Source organism: Ambystoma mexicanum, chromosome 7q, assembly GCF_040938575.1.
Source record: "Ambystoma mexicanum isolate Mex_15411 chromosome 7q, UKY_AmexF1_1, whole genome shotgun sequence".
Lineage (NCBI taxonomy): Eukaryota > Metazoa > Chordata > Amphibia > Caudata > Ambystomatidae > Ambystoma > Ambystoma mexicanum.
The window spans coordinates 800,593,978-800,606,260 of NC_090941.1; the positions used below are offsets into that span (position 1 = coordinate 800,593,978).

A 12,283-nucleotide genomic window follows, 5' to 3' on the forward strand; every position below is an offset into this window, starting at 1 on the left:
ACCTTGGGCATGAAGGAGGGGTGCGTCCTCAGCAGCACCCTCGTCTCGTGGAATGTCAGGTATGGAGGTTTACAGGAGAGGGCCTGGATCTCTCTCACTCGTCGTGTGGAGGTGATGGCCACAAGAAACGCTGTCTTCCACGACAGGTACTTCAACGGTGCTGCCACGACTCCCCCGATCGAGGCCTTAGCCGGGTGAATCAGGGCCTTCGCAACTTTGGGCGCGTCTGAGGCCTTCACCTTGGGGGGGGGGGGGGTCACTGCCTCGCGCCCCCTCTGCTGTCCCCGTTGGGACCGACCGGGACTTCTCCCGAAGCTTACCCGGGTTCTCCGATTTCCTCTTCCCCGAGCCAGAGCGTTGGCTCGTGGTTGATGGCGTTGATAATGCGCCCTGCCTGGCAGCCGAGGGGCCCGACCGATCGGCGCTCCCGGCGCCCGCGGTGCTTTGCCTTTTGTTGGGCCCCCGTCGCCGGAGCGCCCTCAAAGGTCTTAGAAGACCGCTTGGACTTCTTCCTCTTCTCACCAGCTCCTGGGATCTTCTCCTCCAGCCAGTTGGCAAGTCGAGTACAACGATCCCTCATTGTTCGCTGGGACATGTTCTTACAAAACGCACAGTCCTTCACCACGTGCGATTTGTCGTTGTGAAGGCAGTAGAGGCACGAGAGTGCTCATCCTCCTTAAAGACGTTCTGTAGCCCGCAACCAGGGCAGCTCCTGAACAGCTTGGGTCCAACAGGCGTCATGCTTCCTTTGTCCTGGGCCATGACCACGCGTGTTAGGCCTCAAAGATCTTCTGGAATCCTCAGAGAAGTGGAAACTCGATGAAAAGATGCCCTTGAGGGGCGTAGAAAGTTCCGAAAATGGGTCCCCGTTGATAGGAAGTAGAATTTGGTGGAGCTTGAGGCTCGATTGACTCTTCGAAGAAACGCAAAAAACACAGTAAAAGCTTGAGAGCTAAAGCACGAGGACTCGCAACACTTGAACGTGCGGTAAAAATCTGAAGATGGCTGCCAGAGGAGGGGCTTAGGTAGAGGGCAGTCATTGGCTGGGGGCAGTATGACCCAGAGACCAGTGATTGGTTACTAGTAGAAAGACAGTTCAGAAACAAAACAAACTGATTTTTTCTTTACTGAGGATTCCCAGCCTGACGATGGGGAATATTCATGAGCATGTGAATCCATGCCAGACCCCATGCTGGAGAAGTAAAGGTTTTGATCTTGAAACAAATCGAAACTAGTCCTTGTTAGACAATCTCGCCTAGTCAGTAGGCGCTGAGATGTGAAAAACAATATGCGCTGAACAATCTAGTGAGATTTCTTTACATCTTTTACTGCTGCCTCTATAACAGTGCCAAGTCAAAGACACAAATGTTTCTAAATGTTTTGTGCCAAAGTCTCCCAACAAAGTGTCCTTGTTTTGCAACTCTGAAAATGTCAAATGAGTTGCAGGTCTAGAAGTTGCATCGCGTGAACTAGATGAGTATGTGAAATGGTTTTATGGATGCTTTTCATGTCCACAGAATTATGAACTTGACAGATGGGACACAGGATCTGTCTGAACATATTTTCTGCCCCACTTTCACGGTCTCAGAAACATACAGCCAGGGTCTTGTCAGTCAGGTACATGGCCTGAGCACCAAAAGCTCAGATATCAAGGAGTATTTTGCCCACATTATTAAGTATGTAATGTTTGGTCTTTCAATGTTGAGTTACCATCTGGTTGCACCGAAAGGGACACCCGGGTATACAACACTATCAATGGAGTGCTGTGGATCCAGTCCAGGCCCGGACTCCAACTTGGAAAACACTACTTTTATTGCAGATGTCCATATTTGGTGTGTGGATTGAGCGCATGGGACAGACTAATGAGCAGTACTTATTCTGCTTCATTGCAGATGCAGTACAAGTAGTGTGCATTGAGCGTTTTAGTAGATTTGAAGCCTTTCCCTCGCCTATAAGAATAAAGTATTTATACCAAGGTTTGAGTGTGCCTCTACATTTACAGTATCCATTGGTTGCATAGGTTGTTGAATCTTGTCATACTTTATGTAATTAGGCATCATATTGAGTTATGGGTGTGAAGGAGTTTAATGGAATATGAGAGGTACCTGAAAGAATACATGACATATGAAATTGTCATGGTTTTAGACATAGCATTGTGCATTTATTATTGATTTACAATTTTTTTGAATAAAGACATTTTTATAGGGTCGTTGGGAAGTTAATATAACGTTTTCCCATCTTCACATATCAATAGAGATTCAGCCCTCTTGTGTTTTCAGAGTTATCATCTGGTACACCAGTGAATCTGTGCTTCACTTTTTCACATTCTATCAGTTACTTATCCACTACCGGATGGAATGAGTAACCGGAAAAAAGGATTCGAGGATAACACCAATGCATGGGGCACCGTGGGATCATCGATGACATAAGGGATTTCTATGTGCACAAGGATTACACCTTCATTTTTTAAAAATATTTTCAATAAAGCTACTTACAACTCTGGAACAAACTACAAAATGGCTAATTTTGCACATGATGTGAATCTAGAACACTGACTCGGCAAAGCCAACATTTCGACTAAAAAAGATAACAAAAAAATGAATGTCTATGGGAGGATGTGATAAACCATGAAAAATGTACCAGCCCCTTTATTTGGTCAAGTTTAGGAGAACAACAGATAGAATGCAGGCTAATTATAACAAACAGCGGTAGACAGTGTTTTATCAATGACCACTATAAATGCTATCTTTGTCTTTCAGATTCAGTTTACATCCTTTCTCTTTATGATCACCAAGGACTCAAATTGCAGTGGTCTCAAGAAAATAAGGAAAAAAACTCCTCTTTTCCAAATGAGAAAAACATTACACAAGCAACACAAACATTCATGAATCAATGTGTACACAAGTCGACATGTACATGGACAAATACAATCTCACTGCTTCTTTGAAACGACAGACAGAACAAAACGAACATAGAAATAGTAAATTAAAGGTTGTTCTAACCTGTGGCCTCACCTGCCGAAGCAGCTCTTGGTGCTTCAGTCGGAGCCGCTGTTTTTCCATTTGGAGCTCCTGCAACCTCATCTGTTGCTGCTGATTGGAACCTCCTCCCATAAGGCCACTTTGTGGGCTCTGAGATAGAGGTGGTGGGGGCTTTAATGGAGCACTCTGGCTAAGTCTTTGGTTCATTGCTGAAAAAGTGCAAAGGGAAAATCGAAAATGAAATGCAAGAGAAGCGTACACATCTATACACTCGTACCATGAAATCACAAGTCATTTTTAACATAGCATTAGAAAGAAAAAACACTAGTATGTTAAACGTAGCATTTATTTAAAAAATTCAAAACAGGTGGAAGAGACCTCAACAATTTGCTTGTAGTGTAAAATAAACATCTTGGGGACAGGACCACCTCGCTGTACAACAAATGTTTCAAGGACAGCCCAATTCAACAGACCCATTAAGCTGAAATGCCTATGGTGGAGCATAGGATGAAAGTCAAGTTGTACCTGCTAGTTCGTAGAGAATTCAATTTTTGGGGTTCTCTTGTCCCATTTTATGGGACCCCCGAAACCTTTTTGCTTCTTCTTCGCTGGTTTTCTTGGGCCTTTGGCTTTGTGTGCACAGAAAGACTTCTACTGAAGGCCCCCTGCCACTTCAACTCTTTTCCTGATGTCGGCCCAGGTAGCTCATATAGCTTCAAGGACAGGAGCACATTTAAGCACCCCATTTTGGTATCAAGTGCTGTGCAGTAAGCTGGTGACAGCTGCATTTCGTGTTGGCTTCACCAACAGTTGCAGCCATTTTCACTGCATTAGTAGCCGAATGTGTCTACCTGGGAGCCATTTGTATACTTCTGCATTGGTGGAGTCCTGCTCCTAGCCATTCTGTTGTGTAGCCTTCCTTTGACAGTGGTGACCACAAGGTAGGCTCCAAATGGCTGTTGTGCTGCCATGGGCGCACTGTAAAGCCCAGCACTGCACCTTCAAATGTGGTTTAAACTGGGTTAAGCTTGTTTCTATTGCTGTCCTCCATACTGGCTCCGCTGGCCGCTGTTTGTTCATGTTTCTGGCCTTTTCCTGTGCTGCTACCCTGCAAAATGCTCCTGGACCAAAAGCCTCAAGGTTGGGAGAATTCCTGCCTGGTTGACTAGTGTCACCACCACTCTGCTTCAGCTCCATTTTAGTGCCTGCATCCACTGTCCCCATCGCAGGGTATTTCTTTTGTGGTTGGTTTACCCCTCTTACTCTTCCTTGTGCCTTCTCCTTTCCTGTTGCTTTGTCTGCCTAGTTCATCAACCTCCAAAGTATTCTTCTTCAGGATCATTGCTAGTTGAGGGGTCAAATCCCTGCGTACTGGATCCTTTTCCCAGACCTATAAAAGGAAGCACTGTACTTAACAGGTTCTCCCGCCGTTGCTGAGCCAAATCCATAGTGAATTAAACTGTTGAGCACTGGTCCCTGGGTCGGGATATAGATATTTCTTGACATCTTCAGGGTTCGTCTGTCATTTATTTCATCCAGCTAATTCCACTCTGGATTATGTAAGGGGGCAGGAGGAGGAGACTGACACACAAGTGGCACAGTGGTTGCTACAGACTTTTATTCACAAAAAAAATAAAGAGAAAAGCTCACTTTCCATATCTCTACAAAGGGTTTCCCTACCTCAACTAAAGTGATAATGGGTCTGTCAGAATGTACTTGTAAATTAGAGAGTCCACCATAATGTGTCAAAATCTCTAATTCTGCCCCTTACACTTATAACTGAACTAAAAGGTTGTGTCAATGTTCTTGGTCCAGGAACATTACCCCCTTCTCATGGACTGAGTAGCACAGTTCTGGTTGCAAGTTCCTAACCAGGGAGGATGCCACCCTTCCCCCTGGTCCCAATACTCCCAAGACAAAGGACAGTCAATCCTGTAACACTCTGTTTCAGAATGGTTCTCCATTTCCTCACCCCAAGGGGAATGTCCCCTTGCCCCTGGACCGCAATATTCTGTGGTTTGATCCTTTTTGCAGATTCAACTATCAGGAGAGTCCTGGTCTCTGACTTTCACAGTTTCTTAAACAAAACCGGGGGGAATGATTCCCTTCCCCTGGCCTCTTGGTTAGATTGTCCTTTTTCCTGTAGATGTAGCAATACCAGGAGAATGACTCCCTTCTCCTGGTATATTGGTTTCACAGTCACTTCACACTGCACAGAGGGTGATGTGCGTCACTAAGCAAAAAACAGATGCCTATGGAGTTTACCAGATTCCATAAAATAGTAGAATCAGAAAAATCCTAGTCAAAGAAAATACATGAGTGAGTGGTAAAAAGACCTACTCACGCAGGAGTTGAAAAAGTCAGAGTCCAGCAAAAGAGCTGGCGGTCTCTAAGGTTAAAGGGAATTAGCACAGAACTGAAAATTATCCCTAACACGCACCGCCTCATCGTCTTCGTCTCAGTCTGTGATGCAAGTCTTAATTGGGTAGTCTGGACTCTTCGTCTCAGTGGATCTTATGGCCGTACACAGGTACATGGGGTGGTTGGTTATATTACTGGGGTGTACCACAGGTAAAGGTTGAGGAACGGTAACTGGGAGGGCATCATACCACGTTCTCATGAGCCGTCTGTCTCTATCCCCTGTGGTGGAGTCTCTACCCATGAGATACTCCCCACCGCCAGGTGGTCTTGGTAGCAGCCTCATCTCCCTGGTCTCATGGGAAGGGGCTCTCCATTGGGAAGAAGTGATGACATCTAAGGATTCGTCACAATTATCCTGTTATTACAAGAGGGGTCAATGGACCATGCTCTACAACCTCAACCCAACAGCCTAAATGGGATTGCAATAACCAAATCTGCAATTCTATTGGGCCTTCTCCTCCAATGTTAAGGAAAGACAGGTACTAGATCCAAAAGGGCGCAATGGGGTTGTAACATCTAACTGGAAGCGTTCTGCCAAAATAGATTCATCCCTTGTTAGAGGTAATCGATTGATTAAAATCACCCTCCTCTCCAAGGTCTTCCAATAAAGCCACAATGTAGGTTTTTAATTCTTCATTTGGAATATTCCGGGCAAAATCAGACATTTACAAATAAGCACCATCTCCTAGTTAGACTCCGGCTCCTTCGACATTTTCTTTCCTTTCTTGGAACGATGCTCTGGGGAAATGTGTCAATAGTGAAATGTTATCCTACTTCAACATGTTTGATATGATATTTTTACATGAAACCTGGGCTGTGGAGGAACTGATTCTGGAAGAGTACTTTACCTACCAAATCAAAGCAAGCAGGAAGGGTAAAGGTAGATATTATGGGGGCACAGCTGCTTTTTTTTTAACCATCTTTTAAATTGTAAAGTGAAGCTTTGCTCAGACAACACATCCTATATTCAAGCTTTTAAAATCTCCCTAGATAACAACCAATGTGTACATATTCAATACATATATGGGATACATTACTCACTGTAATCGTATTTCTGATGCTTGTATCTGCTTAGATTCACATGCTGTGCATAGGCCGACATCTAGCGGAAGCTGCAGAATATTACAGTTTGTTTTTTGAAACTCGAAAAGGGGCGTTGAACCATGGCGGGCCAGTTATACTATCCCTAGTGTGATGTCACCTGTACCCATGATCCCTCATGCGTGTAGGACCCTCAGATTGTATTTTTTCTGATATGAGGTAGCATGAGGAGTAGCGCGAGTACAGAGTATCCAAGAAGATAAGATAGATAAGACTACAAGCATCCATTCGCCTTCTCTCAGGGTGCATGTGAATCTAAGCAGATCCAAGCATCAGAAATACGATTACGGTGAGTAATGTATCCCTTCTGAGGCTTGTGGAATCTGCTTAGATCACATGCTGTGCATAGATTAGCGAGCAGTGTTAGAAGAAGGAGGTGGGATGTGAGAAGGATCATGAGCGAACAAGTGTCTTAGAACCGCCTGTCCCACTTGAGTAATCTGTCTTGGAACGAGTGTCAATGCAGTAGTGCTGAGTAAAGGTGTGTATTGAGCTCCATGTAGCTGTTTTGCAAATGCTGTCAAAGGGTACATTTGCAATGAAAGCCAGAGCGGCTCCAGTACCTCTTGTAGAGTGAGCCCTTGGCGTAAAAGGCAGTGTTTTATTTGAAAGGGAATAGCACAGTTGGATACATCCGACTATCCACTTATAGATGGCATTCTTAGAGACGCAATCTCCCTCTCTGCCTGGAGCTATGGAGACGAACAGCTGACCTGTCTTTCTTAGCGGTCTGGTCTACATAGTAGAGGACCACCTTTCTCACATTCTCACATCTAGTGTGAGGAGTTTCACCACAGCAGAGCTTTTGGGTTCTTGGAAGAAGGCCGGTAGCTCAATAGACTGGTTAACATGGAATTTGGAAATGGACTTAGTTGAGAACCTAGGGTGAACCAGTTTATCCTTATGAATAGTAAAGAAAGGATCCTGCACTGACAGAGCTTGAATTTCACTGACCCTTCTTATGGAGGTGATGGCTACTAAGAAGGCAGTCTTACAAGTCAGGTGTTTGAGACTGGATTTGTGCATCAGCTCAAAGGGAGGTCCCATGAGCTTAGCAAGTACCACATTAAGGTCCCAACCTGGTGGTGGGTTAGAAATTGGAGGGTGGAGTCTTTTTACCCCTTCCATAAAAGCTTTGACTACTGGCACTTTCCACCATGACACCTTGTTATGGGAAGTGGTGTAGGCTGATAAAGCTGCCAGGTGCACTTTAAGTGATTTAAACACTAACCCTGCGTTCAGTAGGTTGAGCATATAGGTGACAACATTACAAGGAGTACAATCAACTGGGTTGATTTGATTATTCTGGCACCAAATAACAAATGTTTCCATTTGTCATAGTAACAGTGCCTTGTGTTAGGTTTTCTTGACTCTTTCAAGATATCCATACATCTCTGGGGTAAATCGAGATGTCCAAACTCTGACTACAGGAGCCATGCCGCCAAGTTCATCAAGTTGGGCTGAGGATGCACTGTTAGCCCCTCGTGCTGGGAGAGTAGGTTGTACCGGCACAGGAGCTTGATGGGGTCGCACACCGCCAGTTTGCGTAGGTGTGGATACCATGGTTGTCTCGCCCACATAGGAGCAACCAGGATGAGCGTCATCGGTTCCCTGTGGATCTTGTTCACCACCTTCTTCATCAGAGGGGTTGGTGGAAAAGCGTAGGCAAATATCCCTGACCATTTCATCCATAGGGCGTTCCCCTTGGAGCCTGGCTGATGGAACCAGGATGCGAACTCTGGGCATTGCCCGTTTTCGCTTGTGGCAAATGGGTCTATAGCGGGGAAACCGTAAGTCACCATAAGTCACCGTAACATTTCTGTTGCTTGTATCTGCTTAGATTCACATGTTATGCATAGGCCGACATCTAGTGGAAGCTGCAGAGTATTACAGTAGTTTTCGAAACTCAAAAAGGGACGACAGGCTGTGCCAGTAATACTATCCCTAGTGTGACGTCCACTGTACCTATGGTCCTTCACGACGCGTCGAGGTCCCTCAAAATTGTTTTGTTTCCGACATGCGGTAGCATGAAGTGTAGCATGAGTACATGTGCATTAAAGCAGATATGATCAGATAAAGCTCATAAAAAACATCCATGCGCCTTCTCACAGAGGGGAGGAAGGGCGTCGAAGAGACTGCAACACTGCCATCACTGGAGGCTCCCTCCACATCCATGGCGGTCTCGACCTGCATGGCGTGATGGGCCCAGCGCTTTGATTTTCATTCCTTGAGCGTTTTCATGCTTGAAGAGCTTACAGGCTCTACAATGGCCCTCGTCGTGGTCCCGTGCTAGACAAAGATTGCACACCCTGTACTTGTCTACCCAGGGAACAACTTATTACAACTAGGGCAGAATTTAAGTGAGTGTTTTCCATAGTTATAGGAAATGGAAGCCAGGCGAGAAAAGTGTCCACCCTCTACTCTCCCTACTGTTAGGACCGAGGCCCTGAGCGGAGGTCTGTCGAATCGAGGTCTTTGTTCGACGTTCGTCCTTTCCACCGCCAAAGATGCTGTCGAAAGTCAGTGTAGTGAAAGGATAGAAAGAGTAACTAACTCCAATTTAACAATAATCAATGGCATCAGCCGAAAGGAACTCCGCAATTAAGCGTCGGTCAACGATAGTGGAAAAAAACATTCTGAGGTACCTTGACGCGTGAAGGACCATGGGTACAGTGGACGTTAGTATTACTGGCACACCCGGTCGACGTCCCTTTTTGAGTTTCGAAAACAACCAATACTCTGCAGCTTCCACTTGTGGTCAGCCTATGCATAGCATGTGATCTAAGCAGATTCCACAAGCCTCATTACTCACCGTAATCGTATTTCTGATGCTTGTATCTGCTTAGATTCACCTGCTGTGCATAGGACATCTACTGGAAGCTGCAGAGTATTTAGAAACTCGAAAAGGGGCGTCGACAGGGCGTGCCAGCAGATGTCCCTAGTGTGACATCTGCTGTACCCATGGTCCTTCACGCGTCGAGGTCCCTCAGATTGTTATTTTTCTGACGTGAGGTAGCATGTAGCTTGAGTACAGTCGTATCCAAGCAGATGCATATCAGACAAGCTCATAAGCAACAATGCGCCTTCTCTGCGAGGGGAGGAAGGGTGGGCGCATGTGAATCTAAGCAGATACAAGCATCAGAAATACGATTACGGTAAGTAATGTATCCCTTCTGCGGCTTGTGGAATCTGCATAGATCACATGCTGTGCATAGATTAGCGAGCAGTGCTAGGAGAAGGTTGTGGGATGTGAGAAGGTTCATGGTCGAAGGTGTCTTAGAACCGCTTGTCCCACCTGTGTATCTGTCTTGGAATGAGTGTCAATGCAGTAATGCTAAGTGAAAGTGTGTATTGAGCTCCATGTAGCTGTTTTGCAAATGCTGTCTAGATGGACATTTGCAATGAAAGCCAAAGTGGATCCTGTGCTCTTTGTGGCGTGAGCTCTGGCCGTGAAATGCAGTGTCTTGTTTGATAGGAAATAGCACAATTGTATAGATCTGACAATCCAACTGGAGATGGCATTTTTTTAAAATGCGGTCCTCTTCTCTGCCTGGTGCTACGGAGACAAACAGTTGGTCTGTTTGTCTTAGCGGCCTGGTCTTTTTACATAGTAAAGGACCGCCCTCCTCACATCTAGTGTGTGGAGTTTTACCTCAGCTGAGCTGGTGGGGGTTCTGAAAGAAAAATCGGTAGCTCAATAGACTGGTTGTACGTAAGGCCAGCTTGTCATGTTTGATAAAGAAAGGATCCTGCACTGACAATACTTGTATTTCACTAACTCTTCACATGGATGTAATAGCTACTAAGAAGGCAGTTTTATAAGTCAAGGTCCCATGAGCCTAGCGAGTGCAACATTGAGATCCCATCCTGGCGGCGGGTTTGAAATTGGAGGATGGGGTCTCTTTACTCCTTCCATGAATGCTTTGATGACAGGTACCTTCCACCATGAGACCTTATTATGTGAGGTGGTATAGGCTGACAAGGCCGCCAGGTGGACCTTTAAAGAGTTGAATATTAACCCCGAATCTAGCAAGTGGAGCATATAAGTTAGAATGTGGGAAGGAGTGCATTCTAGAGGGTTAATTTGTTTAGACTGGCACCAAATTACAAATCTCCACTTGTCGAAATAACAGTGCCTAGTGTTAGGCTTTCTTGCTTCCTTCAAGATGTCCATACACCTCTGTGGTAGGTTAAGATGTCCAAACTATGACTTCAGGAGCCATGCTGCCATGTTCATTGAGTGAGGTTGAGGATGCCGCTAGTCCCCCGTGCTGGGTGAGCAGATTGTACAGGCACGGGAGCTTGATGGGACCACACATCGCCAGTTTGCACAGATATGGACACCAAGGTTGTCTTGTCTATCGCCCCCGGTGGGATCCAGGAACACACATGCTGAAATTCCAGGGTATGTCCTTGGGCGAGAGCATCCAGCACCCATCTGTCGCTGGTGATCTTTTCCCACTTGCTGACTAACCTCGTCAGACAGTCTCCCACTGGCGTGCACAGGTGGGGGCCCGACGTCTTGGCCGGTTTAGGCTTGCTTCGGTGCCGACTCCCTGCTTTGCTGGCAACAACACAGACCTCCTCCTCCATAGGCCTAGGAACGGCCTCTGTGGGCTTCTTGGGTCGTGGATCTGGAAGGCTGATAGTACAAGGAGGAGAAACCTTTCGACAACCTGCCTGACTTTCCTCTGGAAGAAAAAAAGGAAGAGCTGTGCTGGTGGAGTGTGCACAGGGCATGAGCCGTCTCTGTATCCGCCTTGATGGACTTTAGGGACTCGTCAACGGCTTCCCGAAAAGGTTATCCCTGTAGAAAGGCATGTACAGTACCTTAGTTTGGACCTCCTGACGGAAATTTGTGGCCTTCATCCAGCCTTGGCAACAAAGGCAGACACTGCCCCCCATCTGGTGGAACCCCAATGTCGGTAACATCCAACGCAACTGTGATGGCGTGAACCAACGCTATCCCTCCCTCGTTAGGGAGGAACTCCAAAATAGGTCCCAGCTTGTACCAAAGCTCCCCGTCATATCTGGCTAGGATTGCCAGTGCGTTGGCCGCCTTGATGCTGATGCCGCGGTGTAGATCACCTTCCTCTCCATGGCGCCCAAGTTCTTACCCTGGCTGTCGGGAGGGACTGAAGGCGATGAGGACAGGTTAGATGACCGTTTCCTCACGGTCGCTGAGACCACCGAATCCGGCGACGGTTGCGACCTCAGGTACTTGGGGGCGAAATCCGGTACCCAGTACTTCTCCAGCCCCTCTCGCTTGGCTGGAGCCGCGCAGGGGTTCTTCCAAGAGGGCTAGGCCCTCTTCCCACACTAGTCGTCCAGGATGGGCAATGCCATGATGGTCTTCCTCTTGGCCTTTGCGCCTCTGGTAAAGGAAACTCTCTTTCCTGGTCTCCTCAGGCATGAGCTGGAATAGCTTGGGAGACTTTGGCGATCATAGAGTGGAACGATCCCAACTCATCCGGTGGAGAAGCCCTAGGCTGCGGGTACCCACTGACCGATATCGTCATCCATCGTCGTGGCCGTATCCATCCATGTACACGTGTCGGGGTATGTTGGGTGAGATGGGAACCGACGTGTGTGCGGAGGCTCAAATGAGGGTGTCTGATGGCGCTTTTTCTTCTTAGGCAGTTGGTCAGGGAACTGGGGGGCTGTTGGAACAGGCCCTTGCGGCATCCTCTACTGGATCTCCGACACCAAGGTTTGAAGGGTTGATAGGATGTCCAGAGAGACATCCCTCGGCGGAACTGCCGTGATCGGAACACTAGGCC

At 46.8% G+C, this 12,283-nt stretch overlaps 1 protein-coding gene across 2 annotated transcripts in view; it reads right to left on the reverse strand.

Annotated features, from left to right (window-relative positions):
• YAP1 (Yes1 associated transcriptional regulator) overlaps window positions 1-12,283 on the reverse strand; it is a 538,742-nt gene that overhangs the window by 197,114 nt on the left and 329,345 nt on the right. The window contains exon 5 of one of the 2 annotated variants that reach the window (XM_069639074.1): window positions 3,003-3,190. In XM_069639074.1, the coding sequence (XP_069495175.1) occupies window positions 3,003-3,190 (188 nt within the window). The remainder of the gene's footprint in view (window positions 1-3,002; window positions 3,191-12,283) is intronic. The other variant, XM_069639075.1, reaches the window with a different exon arrangement.